This window comes from Hemicordylus capensis, chromosome 4, assembly GCF_027244095.1.
Source record: "Hemicordylus capensis ecotype Gifberg chromosome 4, rHemCap1.1.pri, whole genome shotgun sequence".
Lineage (NCBI taxonomy): Eukaryota > Metazoa > Chordata > Lepidosauria > Squamata > Cordylidae > Hemicordylus > Hemicordylus capensis.
Genome location: NC_069660.1, coordinates 39,614,193 through 39,641,311, shown reverse-complemented (window position 1 = coordinate 39,641,311; position 27,119 = coordinate 39,614,193). Strand labels below are relative to the sequence as shown.

The 27,119-nt window shown below is 43.6% G+C and overlaps 1 protein-coding gene across 4 annotated transcripts in view; it reads left to right on the top strand.

The window, feature by feature from the left end:
• DHX35 (DEAH-box helicase 35) overlaps positions 1–23,265 on the top strand; it is a 56,595-nt gene extending 33,330 nt beyond the window's left edge. For 2 of the 4 annotated variants that reach the window (XM_053248735.1, XM_053248733.1), the window contains 8 exons: positions 7,917–8,012; positions 9,709–9,803; positions 10,991–11,068; positions 12,710–12,839; positions 13,921–14,002; positions 14,889–14,960; positions 16,163–16,274; positions 20,970–23,265. In XM_053248735.1, the coding sequence (XP_053104710.1) occupies positions 7,917–8,012; positions 9,709–9,803; positions 10,991–11,068; positions 12,710–12,839; positions 13,921–14,002; positions 14,889–14,960; positions 16,163–16,274; positions 20,970–21,014 (710 nt within the window). In that variant the 3' untranslated portion in view covers positions 21,015–23,265. Of the gene's footprint in view, positions 1–7,916; positions 8,013–9,708; positions 9,804–10,990; positions 11,069–12,709; positions 12,840–13,920; positions 14,003–14,888; positions 14,961–16,162; positions 16,302–20,969 lie in introns of all 4 variants that reach the window. The other 2 variants (XM_053248734.1, XM_053248732.1) reach the window with 1 other exon arrangement.
• Positions 23,266–27,119: the final 3,854 nt, after the last annotated feature.

Here is a 27,119-nt window from a genome sequence, read left to right as displayed (position 1 = left end):
TTCCAGTTGAATGGCGGAATGCTGCCAGCAATGCTCTTAAGCACTATAAGTGCTCTGCCCCTTTAGACTTAACCCCAAAAGGTGGTGGGTTGTGTTTTTTTAAGGGAGTGGGGTGGGAGAAGAAACACTAGTGTATTTTTGTCAGCATCTCATTAAGGGTACCTCTAATACTTTCAGACTTGGGGCTTTTGGAAGCATAGCTTTTCTCCCCGCCCCCTTTTTTTTAAATCAAAGGCAATGTGATTTTAATATATAGACAATGATTCTAAAGAGAAATGACTTTAAGGCCATGTTCAGACGTAACACATAACCAGAGGTTGGCGAACCCCATGGTTTCCATTTCAAACTATAAATCACACCACAGTCATTGGTCCATCCATGGTCCAGCAACCGCCAGTTCCAGGAGAAGGGAGCGCCTCCTTGCTGCTCAGCTGACGAGGCAGATCCCAGCAAGCACTACAGCCAAACTGTGAACAAAGTGTCACCACAGCCACTATTGGCCACGATCTCGAAGGGGGCATGGCGTTCGTGCTCAGCTAGCTCCAACTTCGCCGGCCTGCTTCTTTGGGCTGATGGCAGCTTTAACCCCTTCCTCACTGTACTCCAGCTATGTTGTTTTAATAAATTTGCAGCAGAACAGTGGATCGTGGGGCAAATACATGACAACAGAAGGGCACATGGAGGGCGGTGTGGTCATAGGTGGGGGCGCCGTTGTATTTAAAGCTCCATGTGTTTTGCTGAATGGCATGTAATAATAAGGAGGAGGAGGAGGAGGAAAGAGGCCTTGAAGAATATATAAAGGACAGTGAAAAAGATGCACTTAAAATGCACTAAAAAGAGAATCTATTCAACACCAATGAAACAAAGCAGGCCTACAAGAAAGAACAAGTCAAGAACCGAGTAGAAAAATGGAAAAATAAGCCCCTACATGGTCAATATTTGCACAATATAACTGGAAAATCAGACATCACCAAGACCTGGCAATGGCTTAAGAATGGCAACTCGAAGAAAGAAACAGAGGGTTTAATACTGGCTGCACAGGAACAGGCACTAAGAACAAATGCAATAAGAGCCAAAGTCAAAAAATCCACAACAAACAGCAAGTGCCGCCTTTGTAAAGAAGCAGATGAAACAGTGGACCACCTAATCAGCTGTTTTTAAAAAATCACACAGACTGACTGCAAACAAAGGCATGACAAGGTAGTAGGGATGATACACTGGAACATCTGCAAAAAATACAAGCTACCTGTAGCCAAAAACTGGTGGGACCATAACATTGAAAAAGTTGTCGAAAATGAAGATGCAAAAATATTATGGGACTTCTGACTACAAACAGACAAACATCTGCCACATGATACACCAGATATAACTGTATTCGAGAAGAAAGAAAAACAAGTTAAAATAATCGACATAGCAATACCAGGGGATAGCAGAATAGAAGAAAAAGAAATAGAAAAAATCACCTAATACAAAGATCTACAAATTGAAATTGAAAGGCTGTGGCAGAAAAAGACCCAAATAATCCCAGTGGTCATTGGCGCCCTGGGTGCAGTTCCAAAAGACCTTGAAGAGCACCTCAACACCATAGGGGCCACAGAAATCACCACCAGCCAATTACAAAAAGCAGCTTTACTGGGAACAGCCTATATTCTGCGACGATATCTATACCGTATTTTACGGAGTATAAGATGCACTTTTTTCCTTGAAAAATATCCGCCCAAATTCAGGAGGGCGGAGGGGAAAGCGAAGGCGCGGACGGGCCCTTTTGCGAAAAGCTCGACGCTGTTGTTGCTGCTGCTCCCTGTACTGGCTGCTTTGCCTCTAGCCCTGTCCTCCCCTCTCCACTCGCGCCACTTGGTCTCGTCCGCTCCTCACTCCCTGCTATGTTGGATTGTGCCGCTGGAGCTGGGGAGAAGTTGGAAGTTTTTGGCTTGTCGGGAAAGAGGGGGGAGGAGGAGGAAGGGCAAGCAGGGAGGATTCGCTTACCACCTGCCTTCCTCTCTCACTGGGGCCTGCCGGGAGCGGCCTAGTCAGCCCGCCTGCCGCCCCCCTCCCCGGGCTTCCTCTGGTTGCTGCCCCGATGCTGCTGCAGTGAGGGAAGCTGCTGCACCGCCACCCTCTGAGGGGACGTGGGGCCCGACCCGGAGACGAGCCCGCGCAGGTGAGCGCCAGCCCACAGGAGCCACCGGAGGCACAAGAGGAGGTGGAGAAGGAGGTCCCGGGCGGGCCCCGCCGGCGGCCGCAATGAGCAACAACCAGCAACAGCAGCCGCCGCGGCGGGTCACCAACGTGGGCTTGCTGCTGCTGGCAGAAGGAGGGAAAGGACAGACCGGGGCACAGTGGGAGGGCTTGGAGGGGAGATGGAGGCGAGAGGAGAAGGAAAGCTCGAAAACTCTGAAAAACTGGATCAAAATTAAGGTGCGTCTTATAGTCCGTAAAATATGGTAATAACAGCAACAACATTGACAATAAAATCCAGCCATCCCAGGTCCTTGGGAAGGACTCGATGTCTGGATAAAACAAACCAGTCAAAAACACTTGTCTGACTGTGTAAACAAGAAATAATAATATAATAGTAGTAGTAATAATAATGTGAGTTGCATTGGTTGGGTACCTGAGTTAGGACAGCTTGCCATCCCTACTCCACAGCTTCCAAAACACTCATTTTCCTCTCCCTCCGCACCCTCTGCTCTGAGCACATGGAGACCCATGTACCCTCACACACCCACATTAAGCAAAAGCAAGCCCCCCTCACACTATCCACCCTCCAGTGCAGCCCGTGCTATGCAGGCCGAGTCTTGGTGTTTGGTTGGGGATCCTGTCGTCCTCCCCTCCACCACCAAGGGGATCACATTGCATTGTCTGTCCCATCCAACCCCCCCAAACCGCTTGTTGCCCTCCCCACCACTGGCCAAGTGTGAGGGGGTAGCTCTGTACTAGCATTTTGTAATAAACACAATGCTTCTATTTTGAATATTGAAGCTTTATTATGCATAGATTACACTGGCAGCCCTTTCATTACCAGTGTGGGGGCAGGTGTTTGCAATCTCTGATCTCCCTGCTGCCGCAGTTGCAGGCAGTGGTCCCCTGCTGCCATCAGCAGTTTAAAGGGTGGCACATCCCTTCCAACACCATGCATCTGTCTGCCTTGGCAATGGGCCGAAGGGAGATGCTCCCCAGCGTGTCTTGTTAAGGCTGCTCTCATTGCCTGCAGCTTCCTACTGCCACTAGCAATCCTCAGAGGCTGTGCCACCTGGCCAGCTGGCCAGCACAACATCCCCATCTCTTCTGGGCACCCCTCCACCACTGTCCTCGCCCTCTAGATCTGCAACGGGATCCACGAGCTCCTCTGGTCTCTCAGATGTTGTGGAGGATGCAGCAGGCCATGCTCACGCTGGGCACAAGATCCTCTTCCACTTCCAGAAAGGTATACAGGGAGTGTCACTGGGCCTTCAGCCTCCCTTCAGCCTTGGCTGTTCGGAGCAACTGGGTGTCGGTGCTAAATCCCAGGTCACTGGCCACCAAACTCCTGTGGTCGCATGACTGGCAGTCGAGGTGGGTGTATGTGATGGTCCTCCCACTGTATGCATGCTCATGCAGGACTGGACATGTGTGGGTTTGACCAGATAGACAGCCCCCACGTAGTGGGATACGGCCAGGTGCAGGGACATTGCCCTCATGCCCTGGAAGCTCCACCAGGAGTATCTACTGCAAAGATTCCACAATAGTTCCATCAAACTATGATGGAACAAACAATCAAACAAATTTCATCAAACAATGATGGGGCAGTAGATAACAGCAAGGACAAATGGGTGGGCATCTATGAAAGATTAATTTACTGCTTGTAGGGAGGAAGCAGGCGTGGGCTTGAGAATGGCCAAGGGTGGCCTAGTCTTGGAGCTGGACAAGGTTCCTCTCGCGTACCAATCCCCTCATCCTTGCTGGTTCAGAGGTTAATAAGCAACCTTCTTAACAATTGTGAGCCTCTCGCGTGTGGAGGTCAATGGGTCCTCCCCATTCCCATCACTGTATCCATGCAAATGCCGAGATACACTCCCTTGTAGAGTTAGCCTGCAAGGTGAGGGGAGGGTGTGCTGGAATTAAACTGTGCACCACCACAGCGGCAGTCGGCTGTCATTCAGCTGCCTCACTTTGGCTGGGTAGCAGTTTTACAGCAGGGAGATAATTTAGAGATGCTGTCGGGGTGGGCACAGCAAGGGCAACCTGTGCCTCACACCTCTAACAGCAGCATAGTATTTTGTTCTGTTTCTGGAGAAGAGAGCCCTTTCTGTGGGTGCAGTGGCACTCCATGCCCGCCACCTCCCATGTCAATCCTGGCAATGGTGACAGTTGTTGGTGCACAGTTGTGCACCAGGTAACACCTTTCCTTGCTGGATGTGGGTGGGAAAATGACCCGGGTTGTCCTGCAAGGGTTATTGCTGTGTCATCTGCCACTCATTTTGATACGTGACTTTGCCCATTTCCCCCTGCAGCCCCAGTTTTTGCCCAGCTTATCTAGACCTCCTTTACAAATTGTTTATTGTTTCTGCATATGTTATTATTGGTGTGTTCAGCTATATGAGAAGGCATTTTTTTTAATCCTGCATCACGTATTGGTTCTCTGTATATATCATTTGTATGGTATCATCCTGTTCAGTTTCATAACAATTGTTACTGGTTAACTATTATGGGCTTTTCGTGTGTGTGTGTGTGTGTGTGTGTGTGTGTGTGTGTGTGTGTGTGTGTGTACACACACACACACACACACACGCACAGGTCATTTATTTCTGATTTCTCATTTCTGTGTATATATTTTCTATGCTGATTACAGTTTTCATGTTTGGGTTTCTTATCCATGAACTTTTGTTTTTCTTAGTCACGGAAGGAATTTTTTCCTTCTTCATTGCTTGGTTTATTCCGTGACTGCTCCTGTTCTTTGTCGTGTTAGGAACAAAAGCACTAGGCAACTTTGGTGGAGCGCCACTCCTGTTTGAGGTGGCCTTACTGGGATGCGCTGTTGCAGCGCGGCACTGTGGGGTGCTCACCCCCCTTTTTTTTAAGTGGATGGCCTCCAGTTTGGCTGCAGTAGTGAGACATGTGCACCACAGGTGGGATTGCCTTCCCATTGTCCACAGTTGCCATCTCGCCCCACCCCCCCCGACCCCCTTTACAGCGTCAAAAAGCCAGAAGTAGCCAAAAGGGTTGTGTCTCGTTAAAATTTTCTGAATGTGTCACTGTTGCCAGATAGAATGGGTAAGAGAAGGGAGGATGGTGGGGGCATGGCGCTGTGGCACAGAGGTGGCCAGCGAGAGCCACAGCATGCATAGCGTAGCCACTACCCTGGGCGGGTCTGAGCCACTGCCTCTATGATTGCGGTTTCAAAATCAAAACGAAACTATGGTTATGGCAGGACCAGGTTTGGACGTAACCCTATGGCAGCCTTGTTGGCAAAGCTTTGTGCAAACCGAAGGTTCAAACTGGAGTCTGGTGAGGCAAACCTCAGGTCACCTTTGGCCCCAAACTGCAGTTTCACAAATTTGGATGTTCTGGAGTTCCTTCCAACCTCTGCTCTGTTTAACTCTGGTTTCATGTTACTTCTGAACCTGGTCTAAGTCTGCTCTCTAAGCTGTGGTTTTCCGTTGTTGCTTGCACTTCCTGCTCCTGTGACAAAAAACCTAATTGATTTTTATATGAGAGACATGTTATGGCAAACCCATGATGGATTCTCATGATGTCTGCTTCTGAAGAGCAGACATGTGAATATACTAGTCTTCTCCCTAACTACTTTTATGGTTGCCATTGGCGAAGTGGAGTTCATGTCTGGGTGAGTGGTGGTTGCAGGGCTGCTTTGTCTCTCTCTTTTAGTCTTTTATTTCCACATCTCTGCAGGCAATTGTCAGATTCATCAGCTTTTGAAGTGGGAAAACTAGCAGACACCCAGATTAAATTACTCTTGAGTAGTCTTATTAAAATGAAAATTATAAAGCCCTGGATGGCTTGGGTATTGGGTATTACAAGTATTTAAGAGAGTGCCTGTCTTCTTCATGAACCTTGTCATTTATTAAGATCATTGGGAGAGGTCTGGTTGCGTTTGCCACTGGCTCGCTTGGTGGTGACCCAAAACCGGGCCTTCTCTAGGGTTGCCCTGAAGCTCTGGAGCACACTCCCAAATGAAATCAGAATATCCCCATCTCTGTTTGTTTGTAAACAACTTTTGAAAACACACCAGTTTCATTAGGCTTTTAGTGTATGGTAATTTTAATGTTTTATATGATTTTTAGGTTTTAGTTACTGTTTAAATTGTAAACCACCCTGTAATTTTATATAGGGAGGTATATAAATGTGGTCAAATAAATAAATAAAATTATTCAGCTGCTGGCATTGTCAGCTGGCTGGCATCCAGACTACCTTACTGAATAGCACTACTCAGGAGTCACTGTAAAGGATGACAAAATTTTAATAAGACTACTCGGGAGCAATTAAATATGGATGTCAGCCAGCATTCCCACTTCAAGACCTACTGAATTCCTCAATTACATGCAGAGGCATAATGAGAAAAAGTATTTTTTTTAAAGGGTGGTGGGGAGAGTTAGTGGAGACTTGCCACTGCTAAGCCCCTCACCCCTGAAACAGATGGGTGCAATTTTTGTGTGTGTGCTTTACTTTTAAGGGTTTAATAAGAAGGCTGCAATACCCCCTGCCCACATTATACTCCATTGAAGTAACTGAGAATTATCCCAATTATTGACTCAGGGCTTGCCTGTGGTAGGCAAGCTATTATCCCTGGCTGCTTTCAGATCTATTTGCAGTACACACACAGCTATAAACCAAGCAGCATTTATAATGTAAGTGTGTGTTACAAATCTATTTCATACAAAGTTTGCCCACAGTGCAAAAGTGTTTTTACCTGGCTTACCTCATTAATGTGAACATAGGAAACTGCCTCATACTGAGTCAGACCATTGGTCCACCTAGCTCAGGATTGTCTACACTGACTGGCAGCAACTCTTCAAGGTTTCAGGCAGGAGACTCTCCCAGTCCTACCTGGAGATGCCAGGGATTGGATCTAGGACCTTCTGCATGCAAAGCAGATGTTCTATTACTAAGCTATGACCCTATTTCTTTTGTGACCTGCAGTAATGATATACAAGAGGCTGCTTCTAGCTTCATCATCATTATCATTATTATTTCTTGTTTACACAGTCAGACAGGTGTTATTGACTGGTTTGTTTTATCCAGACATTGAGTCCTTCCCAAGGACCTGGGATGCCAGAATATTATTATTATTATTATTATTATTATTATTATTATTATTATTATTATTATTATTACCCCACCCAAACTTAGGTCTCTGGGTGGCTAACAACAATTAAAACACATATAAAAGTTAAAACAGTTCAACATATAACACATATAAAAGTTAAAACAATACAATAATTTAAAAACCATAAAATTAACAAACAGTATTTTTTAATTAAAAACCTGAGAAGGCTTGGGTAAAAAAATGGATTTTCATATGTTTTTTAAAAAATGATGACGCTAGAAGCACTTTGTGTGTACTTCATGGCTGGATTATTATAGAGCTACGGTTTTCCGTTTTACAAGAAACAGCAACTTGTGCACAAGGTTATGGAATATCCCAAGAAACCCATCTTGTGTATTGCAGAGTGGCTTATGCTAAATTCTAATAATCTGATCCAAAATTCAATTTCTGTCTCTCTTCTGCTTTTAGGTTATTCTGGGTGTAGTGACCCAGGCAATAAGCAGATAACAGGAAATGAGTGTTAATTTAGAATATTTTTGTCTCTCTGAAAAGATTCATGCTTAGAATACCTGCATAATCAGTTTCAGAATATTTTATAACCGTGTCTTGAGTCAGTATTTACATTCTTTTCCCCCTGCTTCTCTTCCTTCAGGACTTGACAAATATTGTCGTCTTACGGAACCTCTTGGTATCAGAATAGCAGAGTTCCCTTTGAATCCAATGTTTGCAAAGATGCTTCTAGAATCAGGTAAGCTGCTGGCATTTGATTTATAAATTCTTCACACTTAGAAATTCTTCCTCTGTGCTTTTGTCACCAAAAGAAATTGTTCCCAGTGGCTTTACTTACTGTGTAGACACTTGGATCACAGGTATGGAAGGGGGAAAATTAGGGCAAAGGGTTTCCACTTGTCTCCGAAAATTCAGCACTCCAAAACCCAGTTATGGCAAAGTATGCCAGACGCAATTTTCAGTACAGGTTTGACAAAGCCTTGATCTTCTTCTCCTGTCCATTACAGTTTCAAAGGTCAACAAAGAAAGCCACTCTTTGAAGGCTGGGCTGCATGTGGTAATTCTGTGGGTGCACTGAGGCTTTTCCAACCCACCACAGCCCCTCACATTCACTGAAAAGTTCTTCCTGAAGGTCAGCATCAGCATTTGATGCAGTGGGAGGGATGCAGGCGGAAGGGGAAATGGGCAATCCCACTCTACCCCAGGGCTGAGGCTTAGCATATGCTGTTCCTGCTCTCCCAGTGAATGTCCGCTGTTTGACATCTGTGGCTGCTTTTTAAAAAACCCCAACAACTAAAGACCTTTTTATTTGTTAAGGGGTGCCGGGTCTCTCAGCATTCCTGCTTCTTTCCGTTTGTCTTTTTTATGGTTGGGTTTTTTTTGTGTGTGTTCTATGGTTTTTACTGTTTAACAGATTTTAAGGTTTTAAATATGATTTTTATAGAGTTTTATTGTATTTTAACTTTTGTTAACCTCCTTGGTATGTCTTATGAAAAGTGGTATAAAATTGACCAATAAATAAATAAATATTGTCTGAATATTTGTGTGTGTGATATCAAATATATGTATAGTTTTTCAGCTATTCTCATCCCTTGGAACTTCAGAATAGGGCAAGCTAGAAATAAAAATATGAACAAAGGAACCCTTAAATCAGTTGATTTGTTTTAAAAAGCAATAGATTAGAAAATTGTCAAATACCCATTTTGTCTTAATGGGGCATGAAAATTCAGAGGGCACATTAAATAATATGTACTTTACCAAATAAGTGTTGACCTGGTGCCTGACCTGCTGTCACTCTGGTTTAACTTGTAAAGCAACTACTAGCACGGATATTTCCAAGTGACATTTAACATTTTTGTTTATAGCAGAAGCAAAATATTAGCATTTTCTGTCATACAGTTCTCCATAATGTAGCACGTGAGTGTGATCACAGCACCAAATCTCATTCCTGACAGCAAATGGATCTCTTACAGCAAAGCTGCAAACATTACAGCCTTTTTGTCTTTAGTGTTGCATTTTAGTGCTTTTCATATTTCTCCTTGATACAATGAGGTCATTCACACAATCAAAAACTGTTTTCTACCCGGGTTTGGGAGTTGTGTGTGCTCCCAGTTTTTGGTTGTGATTGTGTGGAAGCAAAGTAGGACGAAAAGCTACCCAGATTTTCCTCCTACCTTGTTTCCACACAGTCACTTCTACCCAGGTTTTCCTTTTAAGTTGCTTCCACACAATAAAAAATTTGGAGCACACCCAGCTCCTAAACACAGGTAGAACACAGTTTTGATTGTGTGAATTACCTCTGTGATGTCTTCCATTACTTGCTATAATTGTCTTAACAAGGCAAGTGGAAGGAACAAATTACTTTTTTGTAGCTTTGGCTGAGAAAAAGTGAAGTTATTTTTATTTGCCTTTTTATTACTCTTGTAATTCTCTAGGGAATTTTGGCTGCTCCCAGGAAATCCTGAGTATTGCAGCCATGATGCAGATCCAGAATATCTTTGCGATTCCGCCAAACCAAAAGTCACAAGCGGTAAGTGCAGTTTCTGAATTCACCAATATTGCTTTTAAGCAGGGGCTTAAAAGACTTAGTTGGGTATCCTGAAGCAGAGAACTGCTGCTTGGTAATGCAGGAAGAATTTTAGTAAAATGATAGCAACTTTTAAATTGGATCCTACTGTTTTATCTTTCTAATGTTGGTTTTACATTTTAGTGGCTGTTCTGTTTTTATGTTGTGAGCTACCTCAGTAGCTGCAGTTGGGTGGTGGGTTATCAGTATTTGAAATCTGTAAATAGAATAGTGCTATATATCATAAAATAGAAGTGTGAACATGCTTTAGTGATGAAGTCTGTAACAGAAGGTTAAAAAGTGTGTGTTTACTTCAAGTGAGAGGCTATTACTTGCTTCAGGGTGTGGGAGAAACAAGGGCATATAAGCTCAACTTCTGAGAGGTCATGTGGGGTGTGGGGAGAAAAAGGTATTTTAATAAGTGAAGAGCAAAGGCCTAGCAAGGTTGGAGGCGGTCCTGGGGAAAGATTTAAGGATGGGCTCCTTGGCCACTTTTGCTACCACCATGTCTACCTGTTTTGTGTTGGTGCTGCCTGATGATGTCACTGAGTCGGGGCACCACACTGGTTTGCTGGGACCGGGCTGTGCAGATGCCAGTGAGAACTGGCCTGCCTTAAAGGAGCCACCTGTTCTTGATGGGTTTGGGGCGGCTCTGCCTTAGAATAGCTGCAGCCCGCACAGCTCGGCCAGCAGAGTGTCCGATGTGGGGGAGGCGGCTGGTGGCCCCAGATACTTGAGGCACCACCACTCTATTGTACCTACGTACCTGATGAAGACACTACTCCATTGACAAAAAGTTGGACAAAACATACTGTTTGTGCAATGGCAACATTTTTATTACAATACGCTGAGTAGTTTGTACAAGCATATATGGTGGAAGGCATGGGAATCTTTTATCCATATGTTTGATTTCCCCCCAAGATATACTTTATTTTAAATGCTGTGTAATTTTTAAATGTTTGCTTGCTTTTTTAAAAAAAGGAAACGAAACAGGAATGATTCTGCATAGTACAGAACAGTTTTGTTCAGCCAGGAGTTGTAACTAGGATGCTATACATGTAGTCTCAGTGATAGTGGGACTGCACTGGAGGAAATGACCTGCCGTTCCAGTCTGCAGAGTCTTTTTTCTTTTTAATGTTTTTCCATTTTAGGTCAGAGAACACAGAAAATTTGCTGTGGAGGAGGGTGATCATCTTACTATGCTTAATGTCTATGAAGCCTTTATAAAAGTAAGCAAGCTAAACACACACAAATTTACTAGTCTTGAATGCAGTTGATGTGACTCCCAGGAGTTTTGAAACATACAAAATACTAGCAGGATTGGATGTTTAATGTGCATCAAGCAAAGCCAATTCTGGTTCTGATGGGGACAAGGAGCTATGCAAAGCTCTGAAGCTCCACTCAGGCCCTTTGGTGACTTCTGAGATTTATTTTGAAGCTTATTTCAGAATGTGTTCCAAAAATGTGTTTTAAAATGTTGTGCATTTACATTGAAAGATTTGAGGCAACAGAAGAGCAGACTAGAGATATTCTGGCAATTTTGTTAATACAAACTGTATAGATCCAGGATACAACCATATCAGCCTGAATAACCAAAAAATATTGGACTAGGAACTTGGCTTATATAGATCATAATTCTTAATAAAAATAATTTTTTTTAAAAGGTTAAACATTCCAGGATGATATATTCTGCAGTACTTAACACATCCTGAGCTGCTTGCTGATTCCAAGAATGCACAGCATACATACATAGTTATGATTAATTAACACTGGGGATGTGTGCATGTGTATTTTATGCTTTGACTGCGAAACTTTCATCTATAGAGCCCCTGGTGGCGCAGTGGTAAAACTGCCGCCCTGTAACCAGAAGGTTGCAAGATCGATCCTGACCAGGGGCTCAAGGTTGACTCAGCCTTCCATCCTTCCGAGGTCGGTAAAATGAGTACCCAGAATGTTGGGGGCAATATGCTAAATCATTGTAAACCGCTTAGAGAGCTCCGGCTATAGAGCGGTATATAAATGAAAGTGCTATTGCTATTGCTATAATGGCTTTGGCCAGTTAAATTAAGCCTATATTTTCAGAATGCAGAGAAAAATAGCCACAAGTGTTTTCACATGATGTGATGTTCCAAAGGGCCAACTGGAAAACTACAGAGGTAACTGGTTTCCAGAGCTTCTGTAGGCAACCTTAATCACTATATTTTCTTGCCTGCAGAACTATAGGGTTGTAGGTTCATTTTTGACATCTTGTAGACTGACTTTTGCCTTGTTTGTGCATCCCGTTCCCATTATTATGCTTGTAATTATGAGAGCACCTGCTTAATATTAATCAAGTAATTAAAGACATGTAACTCAGATAATTGAGGTTCATTCAGGAGACTTACTGGTGCCATTTTGGGAAGCACCAGTCTTAAGAAGGTTCTGGGGAAGAGAAGGAAATTTGTGCAGCAGTCGTGTTCCAGACTTCCTAAGTTGTTTTGATCTTCTATGGGCAGAAGGAAGGGTTCTATTGTTTATCATTTTAGTTAAGCAGATAAATAGCTGTGGAAGGGAAAGGACTTTTTTTTACAGTGACAGTAGCCAAATCTCCCAAGAATACTGCTTTACCAGGTCCAATTCATGGGCCAATAGCTTAATGAGGCAGCTTCTTAGATGAAAGAAACTATAGCTCTGAATTATAGCTTGTGACTCTGAATTAACAGTAGACTTGCTGAAAGAGAGCTATCTGAATTCTGAGACTATATATTTTTCTTAAAACCTTTTAAATATACACAAGCCCCAAGCAAATATTAGGAAGCAAAGCCTGAAATGAAGTGTGAGAGCACACTTCTCTGAAACAAACTTGTTTAATTGTTCCTATTTCTTTGTAGCACAACAAGAGCTCTCAGTGGTGTCAGGATCACTATCTGAATTACAAAGGCCTCATCAGAGCCACAGCTGTGAGAGAGCAGCTGAAAAAACTTCTCGTCAAGTTCAAAGTACCAAAAAAGTCCAGTGAAGGTAGGAGCAAGCAAATAAGCACTTGTCCACTTCTTATTAATTCATCATTTCCTGTTGAATATAGAACAAAACATTTCCAGATTCAATCTACATTTTCCATTTGTAGAGTTGATTTCTGTGCTTAAGTTTTCTATGATTGCTTAATCCCCCAGCACAGTACCTCCAGTGACTGTTGCTGGTGTCTATCTTGTGTTTCATTTTAGATGGTGAGCCCTTTGGGGACAGGGATCCATCTTATTTGTTTGTTATTTCTCTGTGTAAACCGCCCTGAGCCATTTTTGGAAGGGCGGTATAGAAATCAAATAAATAAATAATGATAAAATAATAATATCTGTTCATTTCAAATAGTTTCAGTATCTAGTGTACATTTTAACCAGTATAAAATATGATAGAAGTCTTCCTAAGTACAGTGTATACTTCTTGCTACCTCTTCTGATCCTCCCAGGTTCTTATCTGGTATTAGAAATGAGTTACTGGCTGACATCCAGAACAGCCTAACTAGAACATCCACTTCCCACACTGTTGCATGCTTCCTCTGAAGCATGGATAGTCTTGCGCAAGAGTGCAAATAATTTTTGACTGTTTCTAGTCTTAACAGAGCACTTGCAGAGCAGGGGTGAGCTCTGAAAAGTACTTGCGCTCTTGCACAAGAGCGCCTACACTTTGGTGCAAGCATGTAGCAGCGTGGGGATGTTTGGAGTACTTGCATTAGGCTGCTCTGGATGTTAACCAGTCTATTTCTGTATACTTGGGAGGTTATAGAGACTTGATGCAAACCTTGCTAGTTCCACAGGTAGTACTTTATGGTTTCCCCCTTTCCTGCAAAGTTTCTTCCTGTTTGATTGGCTTACATTTCGCCGCACAGAGAAAATCCAGAGGACAGTGTGGTGAACTCACCCAACATGAAAATGGAAATGACACACCTAATATGGATAACGCTTATGTATTTTAAACAAGACAATTAACATCCCCCTTTCCTCTGGTAATTTGCGTTTGTTGCTTAAGCAGGTAATTTTTTCTACGTGAGACCTTGGTCTGTCATATGCATGTTTCAAATAGCTGGCCTGCTTCTTCATTTTAGGTGATCCAGACCCTGTTCTGAGGTGCATAGTTTCTGGATTCTTTGCTAACGCTGCCAGATTCCATTCTACTGGAGCATACAGGTAACAGTATTTGTTATAGTAAACTTCCCAAGATCAACAAAAACACTGGTCTGGCATTTCCAAATTGCGTAGCTCAGTTAATGATGCCCTAACTTAGGCCTGGGAATGGTAAGTGGGGGGTAGTTCTGACTGTGTGACAAACAAGGGGAGAATGGAAAGAGAATAGAGTGGCACTCTATGGGCCAAAGTTGTGCCTTTTGGTCCTTGGAGAAGGTATCATTGGAAAGGCAATAGCTGCCAAAGAGTAGCAATTGAGTCCGGGACCCGGTGGAATGTTTCAACTCGAAATGAGCTATTTAGAGTGTCCCAAGCTCAGAACAGAACAGCCCTGTTCCAAGTCAAAATGTTCCGAGTGTCCTGAGTGCCATTTTGGACTGCAAAATGGCACTTTTCTGGCCTCTGCATGCATGTGGCAGCATGAGCAGAGCAGATTCTGTGGGACATCAAATTGTAATGATAAATCCCAGCTTGCTCTAAAAAAGAAATTGAAGCTACAGACTTCCTCTACTCACATGCAAATAGAGCACGCAAGCAAGACTTGTTACCATTAGTTTAAACTATGATTAAATCATGGTTAGTGTAACATCTGAACTGAGCCATTTTCTGTTGTTTAACTGTAATTGTGCTTATTTATTTTTTTCTGAATCCAGAAAAGCACAAATCTAGAGAATTTGTGCTGAATCCAGAAAAGTGCAAGGTCTTCCTTGTATAGCACTGTACCTCTCTGATTCCTCTTCTAATACCTAATATGATTTTGTTAGAAGTATTTGATAGAATTTGACACCTATGTCTAAACTATCTGCACCACTTTTATCTGTTCTCATTAATTGCTTCGTCTTGTATTTAGGTTATAAATAAATATTGCTAAGTCTGTTCTTTTTTCAAGGACTATTCGTGATGACCATGAACTGCATATTCATCCCACCTCTGTGCTATATGCAGAGAAACCCCCTCGCTGGTATGTGTTATAATGAATAACCTAATTGGGTTTGACACTGTACATCATGCAGAACTGAGACTTTCACAGCATGTAATACATCTGGAAGACTGTAGTTTTCAGGCACACTGTTTTCTTAATTTTGTGTTAGTTAGTTAGTTAGTTAGTTAGTTAGTTATTGCATCTATATAGTTTAAATCTATATAGTTATAGTTATATCTATATGGTTAAAAAAGTTGAAAAGGTAGATGGAACATTACCAGGAAGAACAAAGAATTATGAAAGTTAGGAAGCTGCCTTATACCAAGTCAGACCATTGGTCCATCTGGCTCAGTATTGGCTCAGACTGGCAGCGGCTTCTTCAAGGTTGCAGGCAGGAGTCTCTTTCAGCCCTATCTTGGAGATGCCAGGGAGGGAATCTGAAACCTTTTGCATGCAAGCTTTCAGGTGCTCTTCCTAAAGCAGCCCCATCCCCATCCCCTGATGGGAATATCTTACAGTGCTCATACATGTTGTTTCCCATTCAAATGCAAAGCAGGGCAGACCCTGCTTAGCAAGGGGGACATTTCATACTTGCTACCACAAGACCAGCTCTCCAGTTGTTGACTGGGGAGCTAGCTAGCCTTTTCCCACCCTGAACACCAGAATCAGAGGGCATATTTGATTCATATTTGTTTTCATGAGACTGCTTTTGGAATGTTTGCCCACCACACACTCCATTTCTAGGGGATGAGCCAATGAGACTTAACCAATATTACTGCATTTGATGGCTGTTCTTTGTGTGATTGATGTTGACATTTAACTCCCTTGCTAGAGGATGGTCAGATTGTGTCTTTGCAGAGAGAGAGAGATCAATGACATCTGTTTTAAGACCCAAACCTACTGCAAATGCTCAAACCCAACTTAAAAGCCATGCCCTGGGGGGATCATGGGCAAAATGTAGACGGCTCTTCAGCACAGGGTATTCTTGATTTTCTTCAAAGTCTCAGTCTTTTGGACTGCCTTTCTCACTGTGTAGAGCTGAGATGATCCCTTGCCTGACTCCTGGAACACCCCTGTGCCCTCCACATCAACCCTGGTTCTGGCATTTGCGCAGTGACTATGTAGTTAAGGGGTTCATCTGCATCATGAGGCATTTGCATTATGGTATAAAAAGGAAAGTATTCCGTGTGCTGCTAGCTTGATAATGCACAATTTGCCTTTCCCTCTCACTGTATTTTTAGGGTAGTCTACAATGAAGTTATACAGACCTCAAAGTATTACATGCGAGATGTAACAGCCATTGAATCTGCTTGGCTATTGGAACTGGCCCCTCACTTTTACCAGCAAGGAACGGTACGGGCTCGGCATAGACTCCAAATGGTACCATTGCCGTATTGGCAGCTCTTGTTATTCTGTGCTTCTCCTGTGTTTGTTAAATGTGCTGTGTGTCGAATTAAGGGTCTGAGGCTGTTGTGCCTGCTCTGATCATAGAGTTGCCTTTGGCAGGTCATTTCCTCCCTCCTGCTTCATCTGCACTTTGGGGGTCATAAGATTGACTTGTCTTAACAGGCCTGTTGTCAGGCTTACTGAGGTAATTTATATGACCCGCTTTGAAAGTTTGAAAGGCTCTATCTAAGTGCTAAATATTATTGTTAGTACAATGGGCATGTATGTGTGTTTACAGCACCTTGTGTGTAAAAAGAAAAAGATGCTATATTTTACTGTGATGAAATATTTTGAGTTTTGCAGAGTAGCATAGCTACAGTAATGGATCACCGTGTGGGTTCCAAAGCATAAATTGGAATGATATCTATACATGTATGGTATTGTGCAACTAGCACGTAGGATTCATGTAAATACTGAAGTAGAAGGTGATCAGAGGTCCATGAAAACATATCAGGCAAAATGGCCTATGGAGAGGAATGCCATTAACTTATGGTAAGCATTTTGGGGGGGCGTGCGGGGGGGGGGGGCGTGTGCATTCCACCTGTCACGACATCCTGTGTGAGCTCCATAAATTTATCATATTTGGCAGGATGTCATCAAACCAATAATAGGGTGTGCTGTCATTGATTGTGTGCCAGTACTGGCATTCCTCTGATAGGTGTGCCCTTAAAATAAACACATAGACAATTGTTTGGTACCTTTGCAGGCTCGTCCTTGGTAGGAGGAGTGCTGCTGCTCTTTAATGCAAGCCAGAATGGAATGGAAGCTCTTGGCAATTCTGAGTAGAATGTAGTTCTGTGTTAAAAATGTGAACACACCAACTTCTGGTTGCAAGCCCAGCAATGTCATTAGCAGGTTGTTAGCTTGCTAATAATATTTAGTCCATTAACTGAAATTGATGCATTTGTGGCTCTTGGCTTCCTCACATTTTCTAATGAGGCGAATATACCCCTGTGATAAGGAAAGAAGGAAGCAATGTACCAGTTAGCACTTGATTATGTGAATGATGTCCGGAATTCATAGGGCTGTATCCAAAGGTGCTCTTTCTTTCACAATGAGCCACTTTCTTTCCTGCGCAAGCCTGACAAAACTGACCTCAAATCCATAGCTGCTGTTCTGTTAATAGGAAGAGTCATGCAGCAGCTTGCAGAAGCTCTTGCACAGCCACCGCTCTAAATCAAGGTTTGTTCTAAGCTTTGTTTCCTACTACTCAAGCAGTGGGTGCAGCTCATCTCCATCCATTAGCATCCCCCCAAGCGGCTTGTCGCTTGTGCAGAGCCAGCCTCCAGTACCAGTCAGTCTCACATAGGAGTGGAAGTGTTGCACGATAGTGTTCCCAGTCCTCCTCTTTCTGACTGGCTCAGAAGGATTGAATCATTGACTGCATCAAAAACCTCAGAGAGGCCCAGAATGGCCAGCAAGGTCACAGTCATCCTGTCAAGCTTCAGATGTAGGTTGTTCATTGGGGTCAGCAGTGCCTGTTCTTCTCCAAATGCTGGCTTGGAACCTAATTGACCAGGGTCTAGAAAACAAGTTTCACAGGTAGGAACATGATTTACATTCTAAACATGACACGAGCAGTTGGGAAAGCCAGATATGCCCCAGGTTCCATCCCTCATCCTACTGTGTCTGTGTGCGAGCCCATCTGGAGACTCTTTGAGCAGTCTCTGCTTTGCATCCTGCAAATACATTCATAGAGATGGTGCTGCAGGATACAAACGTTTTGAGAGAGTTCTTTGGTCCCTTAACACAAGCATTTCAGGTATGGCATGATAAGGAAATGAACCAACATTACAATTATATTAAACCTTCTGGAATCTAGTATTTTTATGACTAAGGAAGTAGCTAGCACTAAAGCTTGTTGACATGTTATCTCCCTCTGCCTACAGGCTAAGTTTGTCACATAAGTAGTGGTGTCTTGAACTGTACAGTGGTTATGCAAATAATTGTTCCATTAATTATCAAAAGTAACTGGCAACTGCACTGGTAATTACTTATAATTATCATACTTCATATCGTAGGACACATAGCTTATTGTTCTGAGTAACTTCCCTCCTTTTGTAACTGGAAATTCTGGCAGAGTTTTCTGAGTGAATAGTGTAGTACATTTAAATAGATGTATTCTTCAGTGTGGATGACTGATTTACATGGGTCAGAATTGAACAACAAACATAACAGAGCTAAGCTCGCCCCCCCCCCCGCCCCCGGAGGCGATCATGGTTTATTCTGTGTTTGGTTTTTGTCCACAGCCCTTAGGTGTGTTTATTGACTTGTTGTTTATTTATTGGCTGTTATACCTGTTGGATTTCCATGACATTTTCAAGGTGAATTACAGAAAATATAAAATGGCTGGATTCCTAAAATGCTTGGTTAGCAGTGGGTGTGTTATCCAGTTTTCTTTGCAGTGAATACAGACATTACCCTGACAACATCAATAATGGAAGACACCAATCCAGTAAAAGCTTCTTTAAAAGAAAAAAGGGAGAAAAAAGCAGTCATTGCAAATCTCAGCTACTTTGCAGGATTATTGGCTGACATCCAGACTAACATTATGAGCATGCAGCTAAAAGAAGTAAACATGCAATGGATGTGTTCCAACTTCTGAAGTGTGGGCACAATTTTCACTGATTCCCTCTTCCCTCAGAAGTGCTCTGGGCAATGTGCAAATATGGCCCTGAGGACTGCACAGCCCTCAGGACATAGTTGCATGTTGTATAGAGCACTTCTGAGGGAAGGGAAGATCAGTGCAAATCGTTCTCCTCTATGTTCAAGCACCCACGCTTCAGAAGTGGGAATGGACCTGCTGCACACACATTTCTTTTCATTGCACACATGCTGCGCTAGTCTCGATGTCATCCACTATACCAGTCAACAAAGTTTTTTGTGGTTAATAAATAGAATTCCTCTTCAGGCAAATGTTTAAGGGCTCAGTATGCTTTCTAGAATGTTTTGAAATAAAATGTTGCTTCATGAATGGTTTTCAAAGCAGGTTTGCTTTGAAAACCATTCATTTAACCCCTGCTGAGCAAAGAGACACCTTTTAAAGTGGTGATTCTCTTATATTTAGCAGGGGGAGAGCAACTGGCCCTATCCAACCCCAGCACAGCATCCCTCCAGTGGCTGTTGCTGGTGTCTACCTTATGTTTCTTTTTAGTTTGTGAGCTCTTTGTGAACAGGGGACCATCTTATTTATGTACTATTTATTTTTCTATGTAAACCACTTTGAGAATTTTGTTGAAGAGAGGTATATATGATGTAGTAGTAGTAGTTGTTGTTTGATTTAGGTCTGGTCTCTCCATGTAGCAGAGCAAGCAGGTAGAGTGGAGTGGGTAGAGCCTGCAAGTGAGGGAAACGGTGGGTTAATTTTCTCCCATGCAAACACAGCCCTGAAAACAGAAATTGGCACCCATGGGGGAAAAGTAGTTTTTCCTTGGTGTGCTGCTTTTCTGCTTTCAGGGAGGTATTACATAGGGGAGCACTGAAGAATGGATATAGTCCATTCTGCCACCTCACCTCACCTCACCCTGCTACAAGTGTAGATAATTCCCTACAGACTGACTTCATTAGGAGTGGAGGAGTTGATTGCTTGGAACTAAGGTTGTCATCCGTTAAAATAAATAAATAAATAAACTGACCATACAAAATTTAGTCAAGTGATTAAATAAATCTCTCTTTTTTTGCACATGACTGAAAACAATAGTTGTGAAGCAAAACAGCCCACTTCCTTTGTTTGTAGATGAGACAGGCATCTGTCGTAGCAGACATAATCTTAGAAGCAACCTTCTGTCCTATGAAAGTGAAAAAAGGGACTGCTTCTCTTATGACGATGTGTTCTGAACAATGGCTGGCATCCTGACTGACAAAGTGCTTGCAGAAGGTCATTGGCGGAGGAGCACATAACATCGGCTCCCACAAAGCCCAGCCCTGGCCTGTGAGGAGTATTGCGTCCCCCACCTGCCCAGGGAGACTTAAAGACCAGTGTGCCCTGAGATGAAGGCAAGACAAGGAGGCACACAGGCCAGGGAGCTCTGGTCCTCTCCTCATGGGAAGACCAGCCGGCAACAACACTGCTTTGTAAATGTTTATGTAACCTTTTTGTTGGTTTTTAAAATAATATTGTAAACTGCTTTGTCAAGGCAGAAAGGCGGTCTAAAAATGCAACCAATACATTGCATTAACACTGTTGTTGAAGCTCCTTGCACCAAGTGTGGGGGTTGCATTCCAAACTAATGTGCTACTGTAAAAATGCTTTGTCCAACATTGTCCAACAGTTGCTGAGCTGCAGCATGCCTCCTCTCTTAAAGAAGGCTTTTGTGCAAGAGAACAATTCCGTAAATCCCCACTTTTAGTGCAGCAATGTGATCGTCTTCTGCTTCTGCAACTTTTTTTTGTTACACAAGCGCTTCATGAGTCCGAATGGCAGCCACCTTTAAAAAAATAAAAATAAAATCTTGCTACTCAATTGGGGCACCTTTCTAGTTAACCTTTTTTTTTTTTTTTAACATTGATTAATCAAATTGATTAAATGTTTCTGCTCTCCTCTCCTCAGAATGTTTATGAAATGGTGACACCAACATCTCTGTCTCTCTGTCTTCATTGCAGCATCTTTCCCTGAAAGCCAAAAGAGCTAAAGTAGAGGACCACTGACTCGCTGTGGCTGTTGAACTTCGCAACGTGTGTTGCTGAACCTACCGCCGATTTGAAACTGTGCTACAGTCCATCCGACAGTTAGTTGATTAGCAACCTGACCCCACATCAACTATACATGTTGAAATGCCTGCCTGCCAGGATCCTGTAGGGATTTATGCATGACCAGTACATTGTAACACTTGAGTAGAGCTTGCATTGTGGACATTTTTATCCCGCCGTCTAATTGTGACCGCTCCTGTTCACCAGGGCATTTTGCTCCTTTTAAAACTAGGTAGAAAAATTAACAGTACAAAAGGAGACACAGAATTATAGGAAAAAATTGCAGTGCTTGGATAGCCACACTAAGCCCTTGGGGTGGAGAGGGGAGGCGGGAGATGCAGTGCCCTCAGAGTAAGGAAGTGGAGCTCAGGATCCTTTAGACCACTGTGAAAGCTGCTTTCCATCCTGGATCTGCCTGCAAATGGTAGGCAGATCTGGGACCACAAGCAAAGCCTTGACGTACCTTAATGGGTTGCAATGAAAACCTCGAAACTGTGATTGTGCCTAACTGCTGTGACCTTTTTTTGTTTTGCCACGAAGCAATAGAATTCTGAACTTTTACTGACTTTCCTTTCATTTCTCCTTTGCACATTTTGTTGTCGCTGTAGATGGCCCTGCTTTTCAAATGGGCGTCTCTAGTTTCGATGCACACACAATGTGTGAATCTGCACCAGCCTTTCCATGTCGTCCAAACTCTTTTCGGAAGCAGCTAATTAGGCAGGATATAGGTTTTTGGAAACAAGATTGGTACAAGTTCTTAGTTGCTTGCCTTTTTGTTTCGGAATAAGAATTAAGAAACCTGAGGCCCCAGCAATATCCAAGTGTTTGGGTTTTTTAAAAAACAACAACTGGTATTGTAAAAACGGAGAAACCTCTGTGCAAGGTCTGTGGCCTTGCAAAGTGCTCCTTTTGGCTTAAGATTTGCAATCGCCATCAGCCAGTCATTGAACAACCAAATGGTGGTGACTGCACACCAGTGAGGGCAGGAGGGACACTCCCTTGAAAGGGAAGTGTCTTCTCTACAGACATACAGGTAGGAAGCTGAAGAGGTGCCCAGTCCTGGGAAGCAGGCCAGTGGTGGAACCCCTGACCTTGAACTATGAGAGGCTCCACCGTATGGTCCCAATCACTTCTTGCACCACACAAGACAAGAGCTTTCCTTATCCTGCTGCTAATTCTGCTGCAGCATAGGAAGGAAAGATGCTTTGTGAAGAGAGGTGGGCCTTCTGTCCCTGGGTCTTCTTTCTTGAATGCAGTTTACTGTGGGCCAGTTCAATACAGGGAAACTCCCTCCCTCCCCCTTGCATACAGAACAAGTGCAAGGAGAGATTTCATTCCCTGCACGTAATGTATAAAATTGGCCCATTTCCAAATGAGAGCGGAGCTGGTGAAATCCACTTGATTCTGCCGCTTTTAGTCAGGTTTAACAAATACCAAAATGTGCTTCCATGAACTTGGAAAACATACGTATATTCCCTCCAACCCCAGTTCGTTTGTACTAAGACATTCTACTCTTCGCAGCTGTTGGTTGGGGTTGCCGTCTTCAAAGATGATGGGCCGTCTGTGCAGCCAGCACTGGTTAAACTGTGCATTGGCTGTTTTCCCACGTAAATTCCCCTCCTCCTAACAACAGTATAGTTTTGGATAAGTATATCTTTATTTTCGGATAACATTTATTTTAGGATGATGTTTCTTTTTTAAAGAGCATTGCTTTTGTTGAATGCCTTGTTCTCTTTTTCAATTTTTTTAAATGTATGTAAATGATGGCAATTTTTACACAGAATAAGGGTCTTCCTTGCACTGGATGTGCATTACAAGTCTCTTTCAGACCTTCCTTCCCATTCTGCTCCCCACAAACCTGCATAAAAGCTTGTTCTGTCAACCTGTGGCCTGCGCAATGTCTTTGTACTGTATATATGAGCAGCTCAACAAAATATTCATTCCCACATCTGGATTTCTGATGCAGTTGGTTTTCTGTGTATCTCTCTCAGTATGTGAGCTCTCTAGAGCTAGGGTTGCCTTTATTTTTGTGTACTGTGTGGTGTCCAGAATATTGTTGAGGTTTGGTAATGGGCGTTTGACTTACACTTAAGGCTGTTTTCCCTTTAAAGGAGCTTACAGAGACTTGGATACAAAGATGTGTAAATGTTCATGTTGCTTTATCCTCTGATAACACACACTAGAAAAATAAAGCCGAGGAATCAAGAAATCTTGGTAATTTGTGCTTCTTAATGCAAGTTAATTATTGACATCTCTTATCAGACTACATTTGTCTTATTTGTTCATTCCAGGCATTTCCTGCTTTTCTATCAAAATAATCAGTATAGTCAAACAATATAGCAAATTGCAATATAGGCAAACAATATAGCCAAAACAATCCTATAACAAACTGAAAAATTATAGACAGCAGCATTTTAAAATTAGACATTTAAAGCAACAACAATTCACTGATTGGACATTTAAAGCAACAGCAGCTCAACACAGTAGTATTTTCCCCCCAAAAGTCACTGGAAATTTTTTTAGCTGCCTGCCAAAAGGTCAGCAGAGATGGGACCAAACAAGCCTCTCTTGGGAGGGCATATCCTCAGTGCCACAACAGAAAATGTCTGCCCCTTGAACTTCTGATGATGGAAGGAATAGAACCTCAGGTGTAGGGCTGCTTTGGGATAGGAGTATTTGTGGTTGATGGACAAGTACTTTGCTTTGGAGGGTAAATTGCACATACATCTATTTGCCAACATGTCACCTTACCTCTTAGATTAGATGGAATGTTGGCATGGTTTTGTGTACTTTGCACTTAAACAAAATTCTGGAGGAAAAGCTGAATCCTGTAAAGTGCAAATTATGCACATCAAGCAATTAGATTAGCATTTAAATATATATATAGCAAAAGTCTGCCTCTTCTTGAAATGGGATGGGGGGTGGGTAAAGTAACTAGCCAGGACACTGAAACCCCCTCTCTCCTTTTCTAGAAATCTTACTTGATCAGCCCTCTGGCTTCTGAGATCTCCCCATAGGCTGCTGACCTGCGGTCAAACATTTATTTGCAACTATCTGAAGAAACTGTTTGAGTTTCTTCAAAAAGAAAGATTCTTCAGAAGCTGAACTCCATGCCCACTACCTCACTCTTGTTTTGCACTTAATGTGGAATTGAAGAAAACATACATTGGCCCAGAAGAATGGTTATTTTGGACATCAAGGTACTCAAGCAGAATTATTCAGATAAATGAACAAGAAATTAACAGGGTAACAATTGCCGTAATGGGAACCTGGAAATTTGTATACATGCTGAAGTCAGAGATAATTTATTCAAAATTGTGTCATCTTGTTGCGTTAGAGACTGAGACTTGTTAGGAAAGAAAGAGCCCTCCCCTATCTGGATAGCAAGACTTAATACTGAATTCACCTTCATTGATACTAAGAGCTCTTTCTCTTAATTGCAGCACCTTTCCCTGAAAGCCATGCATTGAACATAATGTGTGAATAGGTTTCCAGTGGTTCTAATGGAAGGGGTCAGATGTACTGTTTAGCACTCCTACTCACCTCTCATGGGCTTGTGGGGCTTCAGCCTTTGGTGATGCTTTATAGGTGAAACAGGCCGGATTCAGACATAAAACCGAAGATTGGCGAATCCACAGTTTCAATTGTAAACTGTAGACTGTCCCGCAGACGTTCGTCCAACCATAGCCCTCCAACCTCCAGTTCCAGGAGAAGAGAGTCCCTCCCTGTTGCTTGGCTGCCGAGGCCGATCCCAGCAAGCTCCATGGTCAGACTGTGGGCAAAGCGTCAGCATGCTAGTGGAACGGTTGCAATTGGCTATGATCTCAAAGGGGACGTGCCGAGCACAATTGTGCATTTTTGGCATGGACCACCCACCCTCAGCAGGGAAAGAGCATTTAAATCTCTTCAATACCATGCCATGGCAGCACTACTTCTGACAGTGATGGCACCACACCCACCCCAGAGCCCGGCACCCAAATAGTCCTGCAGAAATATGGTCCGGTGGGGAGGGGCTGGTTGGAGCACTATTTCCCTGTTAGTCTGGAAAGGGAGGGAAACATGGAGACTTCCTAAGAGAGGATATAGTAAGTAAGCAATAAGTTTATTGTTGTGACCACAGGTCATAACTAGGAGGGGATATGTATATGAGGGAGGGCAAAGGATGTGGGGGGCCCCTGTCCCACTGTAATCTAGGAAGCTGTTGTGTGGGATCACCCTGTCAAAGCAGTCCATGCAGACCAAACTACACTCCTGCTTCATTGCCAGCTTGCTACTGAGGAGGACCATGCGGCTGTGACCCCTAGATCTCTCTTCAGACTGCATGCTCAGAAGTTGAGCTGACCCATCAAAGGGGGTGCTTGCTTATGTGGGGACCCCCAACTCTCCATGGTAAAAAATAGAACAAAATCGCTGCAGGCCCCACCCCACTGCCGCCACCCCCTGTGAAGCCTTGCACACACCCAAAGGAGATTTTGATACTCCATGTGTTGGAGCAGAGCCACATGCACAGCTGGGGCGAACATTGGGTGCACGAATCTTTAAAACCCATTTAAAATTCCCAGGCTCAGTCCGGCGTTGTGTCATATGCAGATCTGCTAGCACAGAGAATCACAGGAGAGGAGCCCTGATTTCCAGCAACCACGGTAGACCAAGGTTGCCATTTTGGGGCACAAGCAAGGGTGCACATGTCCACATGGGTGGATGGGCTGGCAGGGGGCAGTTGCCAAGGCAGGGAGAGCAGTTGCCAGAGTACCTGTCACCACAGCTTTCCTCCATAGGGCAACACTCATGAGAGAGCAGTCCATGGGAGAAGGGAATATTTTGCTGACAAGCATCATTAGAGATTTTGTTCGGCAATTCTCTCCCCTCCCCTCTGATGGTCCTCCTCATGAGTGGTAGAGCCACTCTCTTGAGCCTGGGTCGGCATGCTCCTTCTGATCTACTGCCGCTTCTGACCACTCTGACTGGAGCACTGCTGACCTCGATGACCACCTCTGCTCATGAGTGTAAACCTAGGTAGCACAAACCCCCTCAGGGAAAGGGGCTTGGTCCCCCTTTCCCAACCTTTCTGTGGAAAAAAATAGAACATGGCTGCTTGAGCATCCCTCATTGGGGCTTCCTTTTAAACCTGACCCTGGGCACCACCATCCCTGCCAAATGTTCTGCTCTTGTGCCCTGCTTATGTTGCCACCTGGAGTGTTTGTGCTTGTGAGCATACATCATTGCCTCTTCCTTCTCAGGGAGCAAAGCACTTAGTGCCCATCCTGTCATCCCCTTCCCTTTCCCTCCTGCTTGCCAGGAGTGGGGAAGCAAGGGAGAGGGGATGCCCCTGCGTGACTGTATCCTTGACAGGCTGGCAAGCCTGGGATGAGATGTGGCAGCAGCCCTGTTGCTGGATCGTAGACAGGAGGGGCGGGGCTGGTGCTTGGAGAGGCAGCAAGTGAGAAGCGCTGCAGGCATGGAGCGGATGGAATCCCGGGCACATCTACACCATTGCATCTATTATTGCGGTTTGAAAATCTGCACGTAACTGCGATTATGGCGGTGTCTGGGTTTGTATGTAACTCTTCAGCAGCTAAACCGGAGGACTCGGAGGCAAATCTTTGTGCAAACCAAAGGCACAAATTGGAGTTTGGGGAGGCTAACTGCAAGCTGCTTTTGCCACGAAACTGTGGTTTCACAGATTCAGACATACTGGAGTTCCACTTCCAACCTCTGCCCCGTTTAACTCCAGTTCAGTGTTCCATCTGAATCCAGCCACAGGATCAGTGCAAGTTGGCAGTGAACACTGCTTTCTTATTGTGAGTTCAATGGAATACGAAGGGAGGAGGGATATTTAACATGGCTGTCTAAAATTTTTCTTGGGAGACATCCTATACACTCATTTGTGCCCCTGACTTGTGGCTGACTTGAGTCTCCACTCCTTATTTCCCCACTTAGAAGAGACATCAAGTTTCACCCTGTGTGAAGTACTTGGTGTGGATGGCTAAAACTTGAGCCCTTTAAGGGTTGTTATAATGTGGAGTAAAGGAAGCAATAAAGAGCTCTTGGAATAGCTTGGTA